The following is a 21088-nucleotide window of genomic DNA, read 5'->3' on the forward strand; positions in this document are numbered from 1 at the left end:
ACATGGCGAGCACTGTGGGAATGCGGCGCCCTCTAGACCACGTCAACTGGCGGCGAATGACCCTCGCTAGAGTAAATGTCTGTGGGAAGCAGCTCGATCCCACTAAGAGATGTTGTCTCATCTATTTATGGGCTCTTTTTGTTTTTAAAGCACTTGTTTGTCTCAAGGTTTTTAGTATCTGAAGCAGTTCACATACTGTGGCTTCCTGTAATTATTTGGTCAAGAAATATGTATGAAGTTCTACTAATCTTATACCCTTTGGAGAGATGACCAGATGAGACTGTGAGGCCTCTAAAGATGACCATCATAAGAAATATCAGTTGAATTAGTCTTTATTAAACAATTTCTTCAAGGACAATTTTACTTCCTCAAATTTAGAATATCAGCTGTACTGGTAGAAAATTTGGTCAGTGACTTAACATGGTCACTTACTACTTTGGTATCGTTACGTTTCACCTCACAATTGCGGATACCGTTGCTAGGCCAGACTATTGACCATACAGATAAACTACATTGCTGTCGGTTCTATTTTGGTCATCATTTGGTCATATTTTTGCCGTCAGTTTATTTATATAATCAAATTCTTGTGGTGCACATATTTGAGAATGGTGAAACACCACTTGGTTAGCCAAAGCAACTTGCATCATCGCGATTGACACAAGGTCACCTAATAAAAGCTAAATGTCTTTCTCACCAAGGAGCAGACTGTAATCAAAGCAAAAATGTAATTAATAGTGAGACTCAGTAGTTATGTAACTGCATCTTTTTAGTGTCCATATGGTTCTGTTCAACACACAGAGCTTAGATAAGTGACAACACTTGTAGAAGACACAGCAAGCAAAACAAATGTCATGAAGCTGTTACCTCTTTGTAACATACAATGGGGAGAACAAGTATTTGATACACTGCCAGTGCATTGGCAGTGTATCAAATACTTGTTCTTCCCCACTGTATGTTGACATTCATCTTTGTTCCATCAAAACTTTATGTGATCTTCACATACTGTATTGGAAAGTAGTGGTAAACATTTCGTAAATTTGGATATTAAGATGATGATATTTAAGGGTTGTTTTGCGTGCAACTGAATCGAACAGAAAAGAGTAAAGCCCTCTCCAGGACCCGCTTCACTACTGAATGATGTAAATGTTCTCCAAATCATAGAACATGCTTTTTTCTCCAAGGGTGATACAATTTCTTGAAGATTTCTTTTCTAAGGTCTTAGTCTCGAGCAGTGTTGGGCACGTTACTTTAAAAAAGTAATTAGTTTTAGTTACTCACTACTTCTTCCAAAAAGTAACTGAGTTAGTAACTGAATTACTCTATAGTAAAAGTAACTAGTTACCAGGGAAAGTAACTATTTCCGTTACTTTAAAAAGAAGTTGTTGTATGTCAAAGAATTTGAAATTTTCTGAGAAGTATTTGAGTCAGTTGAATAGAGAAGAACAGACAGGTAGTTGTGTTATAGAACCTTGTAATATTTATTGCACCTCATCAGCAACAGATTTATCCTACACTTGAAGCTCAACAAAAATAAACATATTTGAATTGCTTACCACAGATGTTGACAAAAGCTTCGCCACGGGACATAAATTACACTTTACATGCACGTTCTTTCCTTTAATTTCGACCAACTTGAAATAGTGTTTATATCTCCACCTCGTAAAGGACAAATTTTCCTCTGAATGCTCTGCCATCATATCCCTCTGCAACTGTTTGCGTGTGTGTGTTTGCTGCACGCACTGTTCTGGTTTGTGTGTGTACGTGCGCTATTAGGCTCGAGCGTTAACATCAGAGAATGGGGGATCACGTGAGATTTGACAACAATGCAGCCATATTGGAAGCAGGTCTGGCTCGCGGGATATTAAACTTTAACTTGCCAGTTCGATAAAGAGACAAACTCGTTACTAAGGCGAACAACAGATATGTGATCTAACTTAAGGATATGAACAATGTTGACCCTTAAGAGCAAGCCGAAGACAAATGGAGTAAAGATGTTGACGGGCTTCCACAATTAAGGGAAATGGACATTCTGCTGTATTTATTGTTTGGTGTATGTCTGAACCCATATACCTGTACAAATGTTTTGTAATACTTTCAACTTTTTTAAAATTACTTTGGATGGTTGTATTTTTTTTTTTTAAAGCTATTTTGGTCGACTACATTTGTTCAAATAGGATGAATGATTTGAACAGGGAAATGAACCCAGCTTTTCAGAAAAATGTGATTAGCCATGATTCATTCATGATTTATAAAGGGACAACTACATTTTTCACAGAAGGCCAGGTAGCCTTGAAAAGTATGATTGATATTTACATTTGCTGGATGATCTTAAACAGTAGGGAAACTATGCAAAAAAAGAAAAGAAAAAGAAACAAAATGAGAAGGAGCAACTACATTTTTACAGCACTTGTAACATTCTCATGGTTTCCTTCATCTTCCAGTAGAGCGTTAGTCACCACTGAAGACATGAATAGAAACCACTTTTGCTTTTTATTATTAGAAAAAACTAATTAGGCCTGTCACTATGTGTTTTATATCACAGTTGTCCATCTCCCTCTGTAATTTTCGTGTGAACAAGGTTTAGATTGACCTAGACTGTGGCTTGGAGCCGCAGGCATTCACAATAAACACACCAGAGACAGGAAGGAGCACTGCGGGAACAGCTATTGGTAAATATAGCGCTACTTCAGACGACAACACAACTGTATATATTCTCAGCCATGTTTGCCGGAAAACAAAAGTGGCTTCAGCTCTCTAAGTGTGGTTGCTGTAAAGGTTCTGTGGCTTTAAAACAATAACCTGGACAAAAAACGGGCTACAACAAATTTTGTTTGTGTTACAGAAAATGTAGGGCATAGACAGAAGTAAAACATTTTGTTGTGTAGGATCTCTCCCAAATCTGTCAAAATGCTGTTTCTCTATCTTTACTAAACCAATGTAGCTTTGCAAGCAAGACTGTACTTGTTGATTCATGATGCAGTAATGTCTTGCAAACCTCAAATGGTCAAACACTTCCCTGGTCACCTGATGTTGGAGCCAATCAGAAGAAAGATGCGGGAGCTGCAGACGTGACCAGGAAGCAACTGTGTGGTTGAATACAATGTCTGACTGCACAGCAGTTCTTGTACATAGTAGTTCAATTTCTGACATTTTTGTCGGAAATACACTAAATTTCCTCATTAAAGGATGAGTAAAGACGTCACTGAGGGATTTTTTTGAGGGGGGGGGGGTGGTGGAAAACAATGTCATTAGAAAGAAATATACTGAAATAATGATAATCTTACATCAAAAATGTATTCAACGCAGTATGAAATCTGGGCCTGTTTCAGTTTCACGCAAAATGGTTGTCCATTTGTCCCATATCGTTTTGGTTAGTGACCTCCACACATACAGATGGGGCTAGCTAGATTATGGATTAGTTATTTTCAATAACCATAGTCTACTGAGTAGTCACATATTCTACGCTGTAAACAGTTCAAATCCATGTTCTATTGTTATCACCACAGTTTGTTATCATTGGGACTGTTCTATATTCAGGAACCCCACACCTCAAAAAAGCCTTCAGATGCTCACAGAACTGATGTCTCACAAGATGCGCATTATCACCTGGTAATACTTTGACTTTTGAGTTGATTCACCCCAAAACATTTGGTTGCAATCGACTTCGGAGGGTTCACGCTATACCAAATGAATATTTCACCCAGTTTAGCTCGAGAAATCACTGAGATAAACATAAACACGTGAGCCAGTCGTCACTTGTGCTTTCTTGGTCTTAAACAGCTGCACCTTATCAGCACTTTGGCTTAGTGCCTTCTTACACAATCCAGCCCAGCTTCTATAGCCACCTCCTCATCCTCCTCCCCTCGTTTCCTGTTGGCCCCCACGCCATCATTTTTGTCATTTGGCCTCGTCCACCAGTATTCAATTTTGCCTAATGTGGAAAGAGCAGACAAACACGCCCTAAACGGTGATGACTTTATTGGCTCCTCATCAACTAAAGTCATTTAAAATTCCCCCAAATCCACAACTCCATCTTCCTTCCATGTGAGAGCCTCCCCCACTTTAGTGACCGAGGCATGGCCTCATTCCAACCCCTAAGCATCGGTTTCCTGTCTCTCGCTTGTCATTATTTTCCTAAGTTGTACTCCGCCCATTACCTTTATCTCCTTATTACCTTTCACCTTACATCATGAATTCTCAATGACACACTGCAGCCATTAGGCCCTTTTCACATTACACCAAACAATACAGAAATTCCAAACTTCCAAGAACAATATAAATCCAGACATTCCTTACAAATGAGCTAGAGGCATGGACTGAATTAGCACATGCTTTATGTTCAGAAGAGCAGTCAAGTTCTGCTTTGATTGGAAGGGATACAGTTACTCAACATCAGACATGTGTTCTAGTATGCATACGACACATGGAAGTTTAGACAGCAGAAAAATAGAAGTCTATGTCAGTATGACCTGTAGTTGTCAATTTTCACCACTAGATGGTAGTCCTAGTAAAGTGTTATTGAGGCACAGGACTGTGTTTGCAGACTTTCAACATTTCTTCCTGAATGATCACTTGATTATGGAAGCCCATTCCCGAAAAAAAAAAAAAGTTGATGGGGTGCCCGATTGCTGTCGGATACTTTAAATTCCTTGCTATACTTCAGTATGTTGCTGACCTATGAAAATAATGTGTCGCAACATTTTTCGAATGTTGTCCACTTTATTCAAACACTGACATCAAGGAATTACATTTTTAAAAAACCCTTTCATTCACGATTAAAGAAAAACCTGTACATTGCACTCATTTAATCATTGCGTGCCAATGACGGTACAAGACGTCCAATTATTTGACGTTTTGACTGGGTGGGGCCTCTCAGGCTCTCACTCTGAATGGATTGGACGTTTAGCACCGTCAATATCATGCAATAAATTCTGTACTATGAACCCCCCATCAACTTGAAAAGATACTTGGGGCCCTAACCGGAGTGCATTTTATTTTTATTTTAAACGTATTCATGTAGTTTTATAACTTTGTATTATTTTTTTTTCAATCTACTTACTGACTTAGAAAAAAAGAAGAAAAAAAGAAAAAAAACCTATATCTATCTATCTATCTATCTATCTATCTATCTATCTATCTATCTATCTATCTATCTATCTATCTATCTATCTATCTATCTATCTATCTATCTATCTATCTATCTATCTATCTATCTATCTATCTATCTATCTATCTATCTATAGATATAGATATATATATATCCATGACTTATTTACAGACACTATTTTTATCATTGTGACGTAATTTATTTAAAAGTTTAAAATATGCGCGTAAATAATTTTTAAAAAGACATTTTTAAAACTAAATATTACACATCATTTAATTATTCTAAGCTAAATATAATAGACATTTCAAATAATAAATATATTACTTGCCATCTTTTTATTGTTGGGTTGAAACAAAAGCGTCTAAGCGGTGTCCGTAAACGGGGGTCTCCAGGGTAAAACGGACAAATTAAAAATAGTTCAGGGGCTTAATGCACCATGTAACTGCTATGACAGCATGCAGACATATTACTCTATCAAACACAACAGTTCTTTTGGCTTAAATTACAGCAATTTATTTTAAAGAGGGGTGCAAGTGCAGAAACGGCTTTTTCAGCCTTGTCATATTAATATTTTTTTCTATAAAGTATTTGTTTTTTTTGAATGATCAAAAATAGCAAGTTGCCCTATAAAGGGTTAAATGACGATTTTTGAATAGCTGTCTACTTTGCTCTGCGATTGGCTGGTAACCAGATCAGGGTGTATCTTATGCCCATAGTTAGCTGGGATAGGCTCCAGCACCCCCATGCCCCTCATGAGGATAAGCGGTACAGAGGATGAATGAATAAATGAATCTCTACTGTACTGAACATTGTCCCTGAAAGGGTTAAATTTAACAGACAGATGGCATAATTACGTTAATTAACTTCATAGATTATAATACAGTACATTTTTAGCTTTTGTGTTTCTCCTGCTCATGCAATTTGTTGCTCGGCTTAAGGTTCATGCATTTACATCACAAATGGCACTTTGTCAGAATATTATGTAGATTACTTGTCTGTATTTGTGAGAACAAAAAACGAGGTACCCTAGTTTTATTGAAACTCTGAAAAGTGGATTTGTGTTGCAAAGTGTGGTTATTTGATGCAGACAGAAAAATAACAAGGGACGATAACAAACAGTGTGAATCATGTTATATGAAATTAGAAAAATATAAAGTAATGCATATTTTGTATTATGAACAATATACAAGACTACATTACAAAAGGAGTACTGTACCTGCGACTTTTTCCAAAAGTTGTTTGGCTCTGTCTGTTTGAGCCAATCCGAAGTGGCCGCCCTCGCGCTCCCCTCCCCAAATCGACCAATGGCAAAGCGACTAGCGGCAATATCGCGCCCCTCCATTCATGTGGCACCGCCCTATTGCTGCAGCCCACCACCGCCCGCTACCACCACAACTCGGAGGGTGGACCAGAGTGAGCAAACAAGTGATCTCATAGCAGCAAGAGCAAAAGAGTGGCCGTGTTCGTGGAGGATCTCCTCGTCATGTGAGGCCCACATTGAACGTTCAACCACAGGAAGCATGTTTAGCGGGAAATCGAGCAAGGTAAGAGCAACTGGTGACAACTCTGGTTAGTTTACCACTAGAACGAGAAACTCTGGAAGTGTGTATTGGATGGGTGATGCGCACTTGGGATTGTGTGGCATGTTTTCTGCGTGAATTTAGCGTCACTTTTTTGTTGAAGTTGTAGAGTTCATATTGCTGGATGTATGTATTAGGCCTGAGGAGAAGAGCCATTACAATTTGATTCCTTGTTGAATTGATTCGAATGACATGCGTGTCTTCTGGAGGGGTCATATGATGCATTAAGCAGTCCGCCCCCACTCCACTCCTTTCACCCCCTCGGGCTTACTGCGTCAAAGCCAGTCATTTGTTGTTAATGTCACACACTTAACCCCTTGTAGGGCAAGTGACTATATTTGGTAATTTAAAAAATTATAGACAAACAATATAAATATTTCTTATAAACATGTGGCCTACATGACACAAAATGGGATGTCCATTGTCCACATGTGTGGGATCCATGTCTCAATATGTATACTGTACAGTAGGGTTCGAAATTGTGATACAGTGGGGCAAATAAGTATTTAGTCAACCATCAATTGTGCAAGTTCTCCTACTTGAAAACATTAGAGAGGCCTGTAATTGTCAACATGGGTAAACCTCAACCATGAGAGACAGAATGTGGAAAAAAAAACAGAAAATCACATTGTTTGATTTTTAAAGAATTTATTTCCAAATTAGAGTGGAAAATAAGTATTTGGTCACCTACAAACAAGCAAGATTTCCGGCTGTCAAAGAGGTCTAACGAGGTCTAACGAGGCTCCACTTGTTACCTGTATTAATGGTACCTGTTTTAACTCATTATTGGTATAAAAGACACCTGTCCACAATCTCAGTCAGTCACACTCCAAACTCCACTATGGCCAAGACCAAAGAGCTGTCGAAAGACACCAGAAACAAAATTGTAGACCTGCACCAGGCTGTGAAGACTAAATCTGCAATTAGGCTCGAGCGTTTACGTCACAGCAGCACGGGATCGTGCGAGATTTGCGACAACACAGCCATTGCGGAAGCACGTCTGCATCACGGGACATTTAAACTTAACGGCAAATACAATTCAACTACGAGTGCCAAAGATGGAAAAATGTAGGGAAAACTTGCCAGTTCGAAACAGAGACAAACTTGTTACCACGGCGAAGGACAGATATGTGAGCAATTTTAAGGATGTGAACAATGTTGACCCTCACGAGCAAGCCGAACACAAATGGAATAAAGATGTCGACAAGCTTCCACCACTACGCGAAATGGACATCATGCTGTATATAGTGTTTGGTATATGTTACAACACTCATCAGCAATTCCGAAACTACAAATCGCTACAAAGCTACGAACAGTTTTGCTGCGGATGGGTGCAGGATCTTCACTTTATGACCATAGCAAACGGCAACACCATCTTTCTAGCAAAGGTAGGCAATGTGTGTTTACATTAGTCTGTGACCACGGATGTACAAATATTTTGCTGCATAAAATGTAGCCTGTGTACAAATTCTTTGCCACTCTCTCACGTCAAAATATTACAGCTTTTTCATTTAGCAACGACAGGAATTATGTCTTATGAAGACAATGCACATGTATGCATGCTAGGTGTTTAGCTGTAGCAATAGCTAACAACAGGCCGACTTAGGGCGTAAAGTTACTGAAATTTGCGTAAACAAACGAAATTAACTTACCGGAGTGGAAGTGCATAGAGCAAACTCAGTGTGTAACTGGAGAATCAAACGTTATGCCCTTCCTTCTGATCGAGGCCACCCATGCCATTCTTCGACGTTTGGTAAGTTCAGATACGAGCTTTCCCTCGCCTTTTCTCCATGTAGGGATCCGGAAGAAACTCAATGGTGTTCCGTCGAGCTGTACATTCTCCTTTCTATTCGATCGGTTGTTGCAATTCTTTATCGCACAATAATTTCCAACCATTTTTAAAGAGCGACCTGTGTTGAAATGCCTCAGTTTATGTTTCTCGCTTCCACAATGGCGAGAGCGGCGGAAACCTCGCGAGTGCCATGTCATACGCTCGAGCCTAATAGGTAAAACACTTGGTGTAAAGAAATCAAGTGTGGGCGCAATTATTCGAAAATGGAAGACATACAAGACCACTTATAATCTTCCTCGATCCGGGGCTCCATGCAAGATCTCACCCCGTGGCATCAAAATGATAACAAGAACGGTGAGCAAAAATCCCAGAACCACACGGGGGGACCTAGTGAATGACCTACAGAGACCTGGGACCAGAGTAACAAAGCCGACTATCAGTAACACAATGCGCCACCAGGGACTCAAATCCTGCACTGCCAGACGTGTCCCCCTGCTGAAGTAAGTACACGTCCTGGTCCGTCTGCGGTTCGCTAGAGAGCATTTGGATGATCCAGAAGAGGACTGGGAGAATGTGTTATGGTCAGATGAAACCAAAATAGAACTTTTTGGTACAAACACAGGTTCTCGTGTTTGGAGGAGAAAGAATACATGCATCCGAAGAACACAATACCCACTGTGAAGCATGGGGGAGGAAACATCATGCTTTAGGGCTGTTTTTCTGCAAAGGGACCAGGACGACTGATCTATGTGAAGGAAAGAATAAATGGGGCCATGTATCTAGAGATTTTGAGTGAAAATCTCCTTCCATCAGCAAGGGCATTGAAGATGAGACGTGGCTGGGTCTTTCAGCATGACAATGATCCCAAACACACAGCCAGGGCAACAAAGGAGTGGCTTCGTAAGAAGCATTTCAAGGTCCTGGAGTGGCCGAGCCAGTCTCCAGATCTCAACCTCATGAAAATTTGTGGAGGGAGTTGAAAGTCCGCGTTGCCCAACGACAGCCCCAAAACATCACTGCTCTAGAGGATTTCTGCATGGAGGAATGGGCCAAAATACCAGCAACAGTGTGCGGAAAGCTTGTGAAGAGTTACAGAAAACGTTTGGCCTCTGTTATTGCCAACAAAGGGTATATAACAAAGTATTGAGATGAACTTTTGGTATTGACCAAATACCTTTTTTCCACCATGATTCGCAAATAAATTCTTTAAAAATCAAACAATGTAATTTTCTGTTTTTTTTCCCACATTCTCTCTCATGGTTGAGGTTTAACCATGTTGACAATTACAGGCCTCTCTAATATTTTCAAGTGGGAGAACTTGCACAATTAGTGGTTGACTAAATACTTATTTGCCCCAGTGTATGTCATGATACTTTAGCATCCCAAAAGGTTATCGATATGCTCATGCCAAGAATCGAGATGTCATTTTAAAAAGGTGTCAATGTTTAAAAAAAAAAACAAACAAACAAAAAAAAAACAACAAGTTGCTACCAAAATCTTTCACTATAAAAGTGTCTCAATTAACTCTATGACTGCCATTGACAGCGTTCGATGACCAATTCATTAAGACCAGGAAGGGCGAATGAACGTTCATTCGAAACCAGGGTATTCGCAGTCACTCTTTCCGATTTTCGGGGCATTTACAGGTTACCTTCTGTTGATTTTGGGGCCTTTACAGGTCACTTCCTGTTGAGTTTAAGTCACTGCCTATTCAGACCTGGGTCACTTCCTGTTCTGTAAGTGAAAATTAACCGGAAGTGACCCTCAAATGCCCCAAAATCATCAGAAAGGGACTGAAAATAAACAGGGGATGAACTGAAATGGCCCAAGATGACACTCGTTGCCTGGCATTGGCTGCCACCGACGGCCATAGATGTGGGAGGGGCCCGTTTGAAGTTGGAGGGGGTCATTTGTTGCCCCCCATCCCAGCACAAATGGATTGGACATCTAGTATTGATAAACCTACAGCAGAAGGATGGATGAAGAAGTTTTTTTTCTGTTTATTAGTTATTTTCTGGAATGATTTCCTGACCTAGTATGGATCGATAATCATTGTATCGCCATATTGTGACATCATCGTTTGTATTGCAAATCGTATCGTATCATGAGGTACCAAGAGGTTCCCACCCCTACTGTACAGTATATTTAATCCTTAAAAAAAAAAAAAAAATTAAAAACGAATTAATAAATGAAATAATGAATAAAGATAAAATAAATAAAATTAAAATTAATAAAAACACGTTGGTTATGACTCCCAATAATAGTCTAAAGTTGGGTGGGGACTGTGAAGTCTCCTCCAATCAAAATAGATTGGATGTCTATGGGGTGTCAAATTGCCACTGAGTTAATTGAGTGCCATAAAAAGGGTTAAAGGATTACTATTAAAATCATTATTGCATGTAGAAAACAGTATGTACAGTATATGTGTCGGTCTAGTGTACTGTACCTCGCTTTATGTCCCAACATTTACTCAGCAAAGGCACAGATTTTAGATTTGAAACATAATTAGAACTAACTTCCAATCAAAATCTCACAAAAATCTACACAAAGGTTAATCGTGTACCTTCTGTAGCTGAGTAAAAGTAAGCTGAATTGTTTGCAAAGTTCATTTTACCTGTAAATATACCTTATGGAGGTTAAAGGCTAAAGTTAAATAAGTAATAAACATACTTTCATTAAGTTGTTCACTGAGCAATAAAAGTATTAAGGGGAATTCAAGAGAGCTCTCCAGACTTTCTGTATAACGGTATTAAATATTCTTTAAGAAGTCTGTAATTTAGCTTGCCTTGAGCTATGTTAAAATCGACTTTTGACATTTGCAGCTTACCCAGACTCACTGGAGTGAGACTAGAGTCTCATTTTATAATTGAAGACAGATACATGTTTGAAAGGTGGGTTATAGGACTGATCATAACAGAATGTTGCTCCATTGGTGCGTGCATGTGGTAATGGGGACATAAAGCCATGGTGTACTGCACTCATTTGGTGGTGCAGTTCTTCCTTCCAAAAAGGTCTCATCTGCCTTAAATACTGTAGTTTTGTCAGTTTTCAATGATTTCATTAATGTCCGTCTGCCCCAGTTCCGGTTCTTGTTCCCTGATGTATTTTATATTTAATAGAATACATTAAATTACAACGACTATGTACATAATTAAATGGCTCATAGCTCATTTGTTATTTGAGTCATTTCCGTGTCTAACAGGCTTCCTGTTCCTGTTCCCAAATGTTATTATATATTTTAGTGGTTTATTTTGGAAATGAAAATGATTGTGTTTAACAGAGATCTCTTCTAATCACTGGAATGAAGTGTTCTTTCTCGTAATTTCCGGAGTAAATATCAATGGAAGTTTGTGTTGCTGTTAATTCTCTGTCCATGAACATAGCACCATCAGTCCCATTCAGATAGCCCCATTTGTCGATTGATCATTAGGGCATTTTTGATTGAGCCGTCCGATTTCTCCCAAGCCGTGCAAATGTCAGTCCCACCAGTTTTTATACTGTTTATCCTTAGTAGGACTACCAAGAGTCTGACTTTGAGCAAAAGGGTAAGTACACCAAGGTCTGGTCGCCAGCACGGCACTTCACGATCAAAGCTATGGATAATATAGTAAGCCTTCAACTTAACTAAGAAGCTTGTTTTTGAAATGCGGTTGGAAGCAGACACGGTATTGTCGGGAAAAAACGGAAAGAATTCCACAGTCCTCAGTTGCAAATTGAGTCCCGTTACCTCAGAGCTTTCAGGCAGACGCGCAAACCACCACTGTATAGTACTGTGCTAACCTTTCAATAATATTTCAAATCATTCTCATTTGTCAAAGCCCACATGACCACGTTACTTTAGAAATACCACTCTGAAAAAGATGTATGTTTACCCATTATGCAATTGGCATCTTCAGCATCCTGAAGCGTGGGACTTTTTTTGACATCCTGCAGGTGTGTGTGTGTTATGCCAACATGATTAATGATTGTTGTTTGTGTTGGCTTTACATCATGATGCCTTGTCAGGATCGGCATCCTGCTTTCCAATGTAAAGAACAACCAGCAACCAGATAACATTGTCTGCAGTGCCGCCAAGGTTTCTTCCGTCGATAGCACACTTGTCATAAGAAAAAAATCTAAAACCAAATTTGATGTATTACACTTATTTTTCTTTCTTTTTTGGGGGGAGAATTTCTGGTTAAAGTAGGAGTAAATGAAAATATTAATGATGTGTGTCTCAGATAGTTTTCATTACAGGGTGTAACTGGATGATAGAAGGAATTCTTTCCAGGTTTTAACTCTCACCTCCTACAAATGCAGGAGTTATTTAAAGAGAAATATTAGGCCCTTTTTTCTCTCAATTTCAGGCTTGTACATAGGGATGGGAATCGAAATCCGATTCCAATTCGGAACCGGTTCTGAGTGTTTCGAGGCCTCGACATCACAATGAAAAAGCCTTAACGATCCCTTTAACGATCCCTAAAGACGCATATTGCGTCGTGACGTGTCTTGTTGTCCAGACGCATCAAACTAGCATGGCGCCAAGAACCACTCGCTCCAAAGTTTGGCTACACTTCACCAGGAAAAAGGGTGAAAATGAAAGGTTACGATAGTTTAGCACGAGCATTGCCGCCGTAAACATAACAATGACAACACGTAGGTTCGAACGCTCGATAGTGTGTCTTCACTTCACGAGGAAAAATTACAACAAAGCAGTCATTGCGAGATGGAAATAACTGCATCGGGAGGGAATAGACTGCACTGTCCTCACCGAGACGCTAAAGCTCAGTCCTGGCTATACAGCTAGCTAAACTCCCAAATGACGATGCAGAAGACGTTGGTATAATTTGCTGACTTTATTCAACCATCACTTGAAACTAAAAATAGAAATGAAACAAATCAATTTCGTCCCCAATAACAAACAGGTTTGCATCAACGTAAATCAGCGATGATTAGCTGCTAACACAGTAATAACAAACAGTTAGCATGCGTTCGCTAGCATTAGCACATCGTTTAAACCACTACACAACTGGATTTAAGTGTCCGATCGCGAGTGGAAACACACAGCAACAACACAGAAGATGATACATACAGGCGTTGGCTCTGTAGATATTTTACAAACATTAACAAAGAACGTAGGCTCGTGGCAGTGTTTCCCTTTCTCACTAACTCGCTCACTCACTTGGATACGGCATTTCTTCTTCTTAGGTGTACGCGCTGTTCTTCACGTGAGCGCGCTCTTCTTCGCGTGAGGAAGCGCAAGGGCGCCACCACTTAAGCATGAAAGCACCATAAAAACTAAAAGGCATGCATTTCAATATACTGGTAAATAAAAACAGGGGTCCCCAAACTACGGCCCGTGGCTCCATATTTGGTCTGGCCCCCTGAACAAAAACAGAGAGCATTTTGAATTTTTTTTGTTTTTTTTCTCCCTCAGTAGTGTTATTTATTTCCTGGCCTTTTTCAGTGAGTAACTCAGAGAGGGTTATTTGATTATTATCTATTTAATTAATAGTGCTATTATTATTTATTATTATTATTATATTATTTTTTTTATTCTATTTACTTTTGTTCCGTGAAGAATCCACAGAGGGTTATTTGATTGTGGCTTTCTGAAAAATAATATTTTTTTTACATTTACGCACTCCTGCAATCGTCACACTTTTTCTGTTACAAACTGACCCCGGCCTCTCATCAGAGAAGGGAAAAGTTATTTGGCCCTCACAGGAAAAAGTTTGTGGACATTGCCAAAGGCAGAACAACGACCTATATGCCAAAATATACCAATATTTTTTATTTCTATTAGAAAAATGTTTCAGTAAAATGTCACACATTCTTGTGCATTTGCCACTTATTGCCACAGTTAACATTGAGGCTTTGGGCCTCTTTTGACCTCGTTGTGAATTTGTAAGGTTGTGACTTCTGATTAAACAAACTTGATGCCAATCCAAATGTTTGTTCTTCTTTTTTCCGAAATTAGAATCGATAAGAGAATCGATAAAGAATCGAATCGTTAAGCAATATCGATAATGGAATCGGAATCGTAAAAATCGTATCAATTCCCATCCCTACTTGTACATATAAAACATCTTCCTTACTCTGAAATAGTGCTGCAACGATTAATCGATTAACTTGAGTATTCGATTAGAAAAAAATACTCGAATTAAATTTTGCTGCCTCGAGTATTTGTTTAATTAAAGTGGCGTTGTAATGTTTTTTTTTCTAAGTGTTTAGATTTCGTTTATTGATTAGGGTGGATACATTGCCCTCTGGTCTGCCTTATTTTTATTGATTAGGGTGGATACATTGCCCTCTGGTCTGCCTTATTTCACATGGCTGAATCCAACTGCCCCCTGTTAAGACCAACGTAAGCTAGGTTTTTCTTTGGGCTAATGTTTTTTTTATGCATTCGTAATTTAGTTTATATGTATATTTAGCTGTTTTTTGTGGTAATATGAGTCTGAACTATTTGTTAAGAGCATTGGAAAAAAAACGTTAGCATTAATATAGCATTTAAGCTAGCGGACTTTCTCCATGTAAGTTAGCCAATTGTTCTTTTGTTGTACATAGATCCTCATTTATTTATTTTTAATACTGTTTGAGGCTCAGCTCAGGTATTTTAATTTTTCATGTTCCTTTTCCGATTACTCGATTATTTGAACTAACTAGTTCATCGATTAATCGACTACTAAAATAATCGATAGCTGCAGGCCTACTCTGAAATAATACTCAAAACCGGGGTGCTCATTACATCGAACGCAATCTACCAGTTGATCACATGCATTGGTAGTGTGGGTAGATCACGGCATACAGTATGTGTATATATATATATATATATATATATATATATATATATATATATATATATATATATACATATATATATATTTCTTAAGGCTCAACAAAGGCTAAATTATGTTCTGTTGTGCAATATTGCTGCTGACGTTTGTAGGCGCGATACGTCGCTATACAAATAAAGTTAAATTCTACTGAATAAAAGAAAAAAAAGACATTAGACCTCCATCCCATCACTTGATCCTATCCCTTTGAAGTATGTGTGGGCCTTCACAAATTTGTACTGTAGCTATGACTGTAGGAGTGGGAACCTCAGGGCACCTCAGGATCCGCGATACAAGGCTCACGATAACGATTATCTCACGATTTCACGATGCAGCGGTTATCGATATATTGGTCAGAAATTTGATGCATGATATTCTACGATACAACTGTTGAAATGAAAAAAAAAAGCTATTTCAAAATAAATAAAAAAAATACTGTTTAAGTCATTTTGTTAAAGAGTGACACCTTTTCTGTGCAACATTGCTGTAAAATATAAATGTACTGCAAATTGTGTACCTGCACATACTGTATAGAGGAAACAAACCACAACAACTGATATCTCTTGGAGAGATCATGATGAATGGCACCCTTAATTTCTTTAAAGTTTTAAATCTTTAAAAAAAAAATAACAATGCTGTAGGTGTCAGTCAGCAGTTGAGCTTGGAGTGGGGCAATGATAAAATTGGTGGGTCTTTTCTTCGTATATGACCTTTGTTGCCAAAAGCATTGGTTTGAGCACTTCTACAATCTGCTTCAGCATTTGAGATTTCGGACTCAGTCAGTCACTATCTTCCTCACCTTAAAAACAACAAAATAAAACAAACAATATTAGCTACTTAGTAGCTTTTAAGTTGAAATCCTCCTGTTTTTTTGTGTTGGAAGTATTGAGTGAATTAAAAAAAATAGGAATTGAATGTATAGAAATTAAAAATGCAATAATTATCTATTTTTAATATGTAGGCTACATTAATTATCATGCACATCACCTTATATATCTTGGAAGCTATTCAAACCATTTTTATAGCTTATTGTATCAAAATGGCAGTAATAACAGTTTGTGTAGTAAACCAAATGGAAAGTGGTTCTCAAATAATATCAAATAAATCATTAAATTCATGTAGGCTTGTTCGATATTCATTTTCATCCAGTTTAGGGTCCTGGTTTATTTTATATCATTCAACATCAAATGTCATCAAAATAATACATGCAAATTAAAAAAATCAATTACATTGCAAAACTTTCTTACCTCAAGTGATGAAAGCAAAGCGTAAAATCTAAAGTGTGTCCACATGTGTGATTTGTAGCAATACATTTCTCACTTTTTCCTCCACCGCCGCCGGTCTCACAAAGCTTTTTTATTTTTTTCAACCCACTAGGAGCTTCTTCTCTTCTTCTCTAGACGACGCCCGCGCACTTTACCTTCACCGCCACTTTTAAGCGCTTCGAGTGGACCGCCAAGGAATTGCTCAACAAACATTGAGCAGTTTACAGCATCCATACTCCATTGTATGGCCAATATGTCAAATAAAAGTACCTATACTTGGCGGGAGCATATCGATAACCGATCGGGTTGCAAAATATCGCGATATATCGCTGTATCGAGATATTGTCACACTCTTATATGACTTTAGCTCTCTCTCCTTCCCTTTTGCATAGTGAGATCAAAGGAGTTTTCTTTGCTAAGCTCCCTGACAATTCTAACCTTACAATTTGGCAAAATTTAGAACGGCTCACTTATAGACGCATTTTTGAAAATAGGTACAGTATGTATGATTTTTTTATTAGGTGTTTAAATTCCACACGACATGAACAGGCACTCCAGTTACATCAGCAAAGGCCATTAAAATGTATAAAGTGTATATAATGTGCCCTTTCAGATCACTTGGGGTGCAGATGATGTCCAGCCCTATCTCTGAGTAGCAGCAGCTGTTTTCCCTCCAAACTGATTGATGTCTGGATGATACCATCCTCTCACTAGGCACACTTCATAGCACATGCTTAGCATTTTTAAAGCAGAGCAGATGTTGTTTTTTTGCTGGTAAATATGAACAAATACAGCTGGGCTGTCAGCACTGGTCCTTTGAGACCATTTTCTCTGTTTCTGTGTGCATGCGTGAATGTTTTTTTGTGTGTTAACAGCATGAATTCTGAGGAACGGAAGTGCACCGTGACCTCACTTCAGGAACAAGCACTCTGTGTTCCCTTCCTTGCCTGTCCCACCCTGTGGACACGCTCACAAACACACACATGAATTAACACGCATGTAATAACTGGAGTGGATGCCAGTAAATGATACTGGCATCCTGATAGCAGCCCATGTGATAGAATTTCAATGGAGGGTGGGATTTAGTTAAGCATGATATAACATACAAATGAATGAGTACAGTCACATTTTTCCACATGAATACATTTGTTTTAGTTAGATCACGTACCATTAAAACTACAGCACCTCTTTAATTTTATAATGTATTGTTGTATTCCAATTCCTTGGCAATGTACTACTACTACTAATCAGCACTGACTTAAAATAATCTGTTTCTATCATACATATTCTCTTAAAGTACCACTTTCCCAGGGGCCCGCTGCTGTCCAATTTCCAAAACAATGCTTATCGCTGTTTTTTAGGGGACTCAAAAAACATTCCTTTAAAAAAACAATCATGTGATCTGTGATTGACTAACAAAGTGTAGTCTGCTTTTTACCCAAGTTCTGCTGGGTAAAGCTCCCTATGACCATAGATTAAGTACCACAGAAAATAGATGGATGTGATACAAATTGAAGGCATGAAGAGAGTCAAAATCAGCACATTTTCTTCGCTCCTCATTAATCTCTCACTCTAAATTCTGTCTGCAAACGAAGCCTATTAATTGTAGATCATACTGCATCAAGATCTTTGTAGTTGAAAGTAATGGTGGAAGTGACAACCGCATGATCGAGACTAATTGTTGAATTGTGATGAAGTTTAATATAATTGAGGACACATTCATTTGTCATAATGACTTGATGGTCCCCAATGTTTGTACCCTCAAGTAACCAAAATGCAGCCCTGCTGTTAAACATCAAACCATTTGAAGGTAGTCATTTGCTGTCAAATTTGAGGTCGCAATATCCAGTCACCCAGTCAATGAGCACCCCTCCCACACAAGACCACCCTTGTACTACTGGAGGACTATTTTTAGAAAGAAAAAAGAAGGAAGAAGCGAGGAAGCTCCCAGGGATGGAGCACACCAATGGCCATCTCTGTGTGAATGTATTTGTTTATTCATGTGTGTGCACCTTGCCTTCTGTGTGCTTCACTTGTACATGTGTGCAGCCCCTCCTTCCCTGAATCCTGCCACTGTTCTGTGACCGCTGGTAAGCAAAGGGAGGGATTTCGGGTGAGACAGCATCTCTTTGACGTAAAAATCTCTACTCGTCTCGCTGCCAAAGGGAGTGAGAAGTCAGGGGAGAAAAAGAGCCTCTTGTGTGTGTGTGTGTGGGGGGGGGGGGGGGGGTGTTTTTGAGGGGTGTGCTTCATCCTGGCATATGGGCATATGTGGTGATGCAGAGACAGTGATAGGGATCATTTCCACTGACTCTTAACTAGAAGACACCCCATCACAGAAGTATTTCTCCTTTCAATTTGGCAATGCTTTCGATTTGGAAAAACATTGGTCTGGTCTCTGGTGTATTATTTTATGTTTAAAAAAACCCCAAACATGCCCAATCATACTTGTCATAAAAAAGAAAACTCTTGCCCTGGATTACGTTGCCTCGGCATCATAAGTAATTAAGAACAAGTGTCAGCAGAAGCGCGGAAGTCAGACAGACAGACCTTCTAGTGGAAAATGATTTAAAAAAAAAACAAAAACAATATTATAAAGCAGATGTGGCATGCATGATAGGCAGCGAAGCACTATTAGTTGTGAAAAATCTGATGACTTAAATGAAATTGCCATTTTCCCCATAATTCAGTTTGCTAGATGTGAATCGCTTCACATTCAATGGCTTCTCTTTTGTCTCGCTATTTTGAACAAAAAACACAGGCAAGTCATTAGCGAGCAAGACTACTCTGGGTAACTGTGGCCGATGAAATTACCCATCAACCTTTGCGGGCGGAACAAACCAATAAGAACAGTCTCATGCCTCCCAGTATGCATTGTGGCGGCCGGGATATTATACGGTAAATGTTTTAGGTTCATGTTCAGTGTTAATTATTTCTACGGTTACTGTTCCACTTGTTTAATTGCTTGCTAGTTTGCTATGTAGTGCAATGCAAACTCATCTCAGCTGTGTGATGCTTCTGCGTGTTTGCTTGCATCACTAGTTGAAAGAAACATACAGCGTCAGGTTTGTTGTGGTTGTGTATATTATTGATCAATAATTGTATCTCATTTTTGTTGCATTTTATCTGACAGCAGCCGCATTCAAACCAGAAATAGTCTTGAATATTGTCTCAGAGTGAGGAAAGTGTTTTTAAGCTATTCCAATGATGACAGTAATTACTATGCTGGGGACCAGCTGTTTCCTCTTTCCTCAGCTGTAATCCTCCCTCGAAGTTGTTAAAATACTCAAAAGTGGGTTGTTGCTGTTTCTTCTTACATTTACAAAAAAAAAAAAAAAAAAAAAACTTTAAGCCTTAGCAGACATCTTTGATCTATTGCATGTCATTCTTGTCCAATACTGTTGCTTTAACATACAATTTTCATTTTCAAAACGTTTCTGAACTCCAACCTCAACTTGCTCATGAAAGCATGCATGAGACTCACCATAACCTTAGACACACACACTGTTGCTGTTATCTGAACTACACTGATGAAAATAACATTTACAGTAAGTGTTTAGTGGCATATTCTTCCTGTTCGAGAGGGATGGAGTGCATAAGATAAAGCCAACCCCAGACAGCCATGGTCAGACAGTTCTCCAGAACACAGCACGAAATAGCTATGTGTCGTAAAATCTTATTAAGAGAAGCTTTTTATCATTTATACATTTTAACGACAACAAAAGAAGGGAATTGTTGATTATAAATAATAATAGTAAAAGTAATTATGTTTATAATGTTTGCAATAAGGCCAGTTGGTAAGGAATTTTTGGGACTGATGCAGAATTCCATATTTGGTAGGAAAACATTCTGATAACAGATTATTTTAAAAAATGGATAAAGCCCGTAGGTGTGTCCTCCTCAGGTGGGTGGACCCCCTCCCTCCCACACACACCAAATGCCTGACGGCCTTAATGACATGTTTGAAAATTGAAAAGACCAGATACTCTCTCCATTATTCTAATGGGAGATTCCTACGTGCCTGGGGACCTTTTTTAAACATGTGTCAGTCCTCTTAAGCCCTTGGCATTCCACAATTTGAAATCTCTTTAATTTATTGTATTGACACTTATTATCCAAAACCATTACTAAAACTCAATGTGCAATGGTCATGAAGCTCACTGGCAGTGACGGGGAATAATTTTATGGTTTATTTTTGGTTTATTTTTATTTATTTATTTTTTAAATTTATTATTATTATTATTTTTCTATTGTGTGTGTGTTGGATGTCAGTCCCATTTTTCATTCCATTTTGTGGGTTTTTTTAAAACTGGAAACCAATGCACTACTATTGCGAAAAATAAATATATTTTGATTAAAAAAAAATGGATAAAGAATAAAATATATATATTTTTTTTTCCCCTTTATACGTTCAAAAACTGATCAGCGATTTAGCTCATTGGCTGCCTTTGAGGTGGAAGACATCCAATCCATTTGAACTGGGAGGACTGATAGGGAAAGTATAAGATTGAACGATCTTAGAAGAA

General features: G+C 38.5%; 1 protein-coding gene across 7 annotated transcripts in view; it reads left to right on the forward strand.

The window, feature by feature from the left end:
- tns2a (tensin 2a) overlaps positions 1 to 21088 on the forward strand; it is a 78041-nt gene that overhangs the window by 2274 nt on the left and 54679 nt on the right. For 2 of the 7 annotated variants that reach the window (XM_057830328.1, XM_057830331.1), the window contains exon 1: positions 5752 to 6651. The exons of 2 other annotated variants lie outside the window; for them this stretch is intronic. In XM_057830328.1, coding sequence (XP_057686311.1) covers positions 6412 to 6651 — 240 coding nt within the window. In that variant the 5' untranslated portion in view covers positions 5752 to 6411. Of the gene's footprint in view, positions 1 to 5749; positions 6652 to 21088 lie in introns of those variants that run through there. 3 more of the 7 variants (XM_057830332.1, XM_057830329.1, XM_057830330.1) reach the window with 3 other exon arrangements.

Source organism: Corythoichthys intestinalis, chromosome 2, assembly GCF_030265065.1.
Source record: "Corythoichthys intestinalis isolate RoL2023-P3 chromosome 2, ASM3026506v1, whole genome shotgun sequence".
NCBI classification, from domain to species: Eukaryota; Metazoa; Chordata; class Actinopteri; order Syngnathiformes; family Syngnathidae; genus Corythoichthys; species Corythoichthys intestinalis.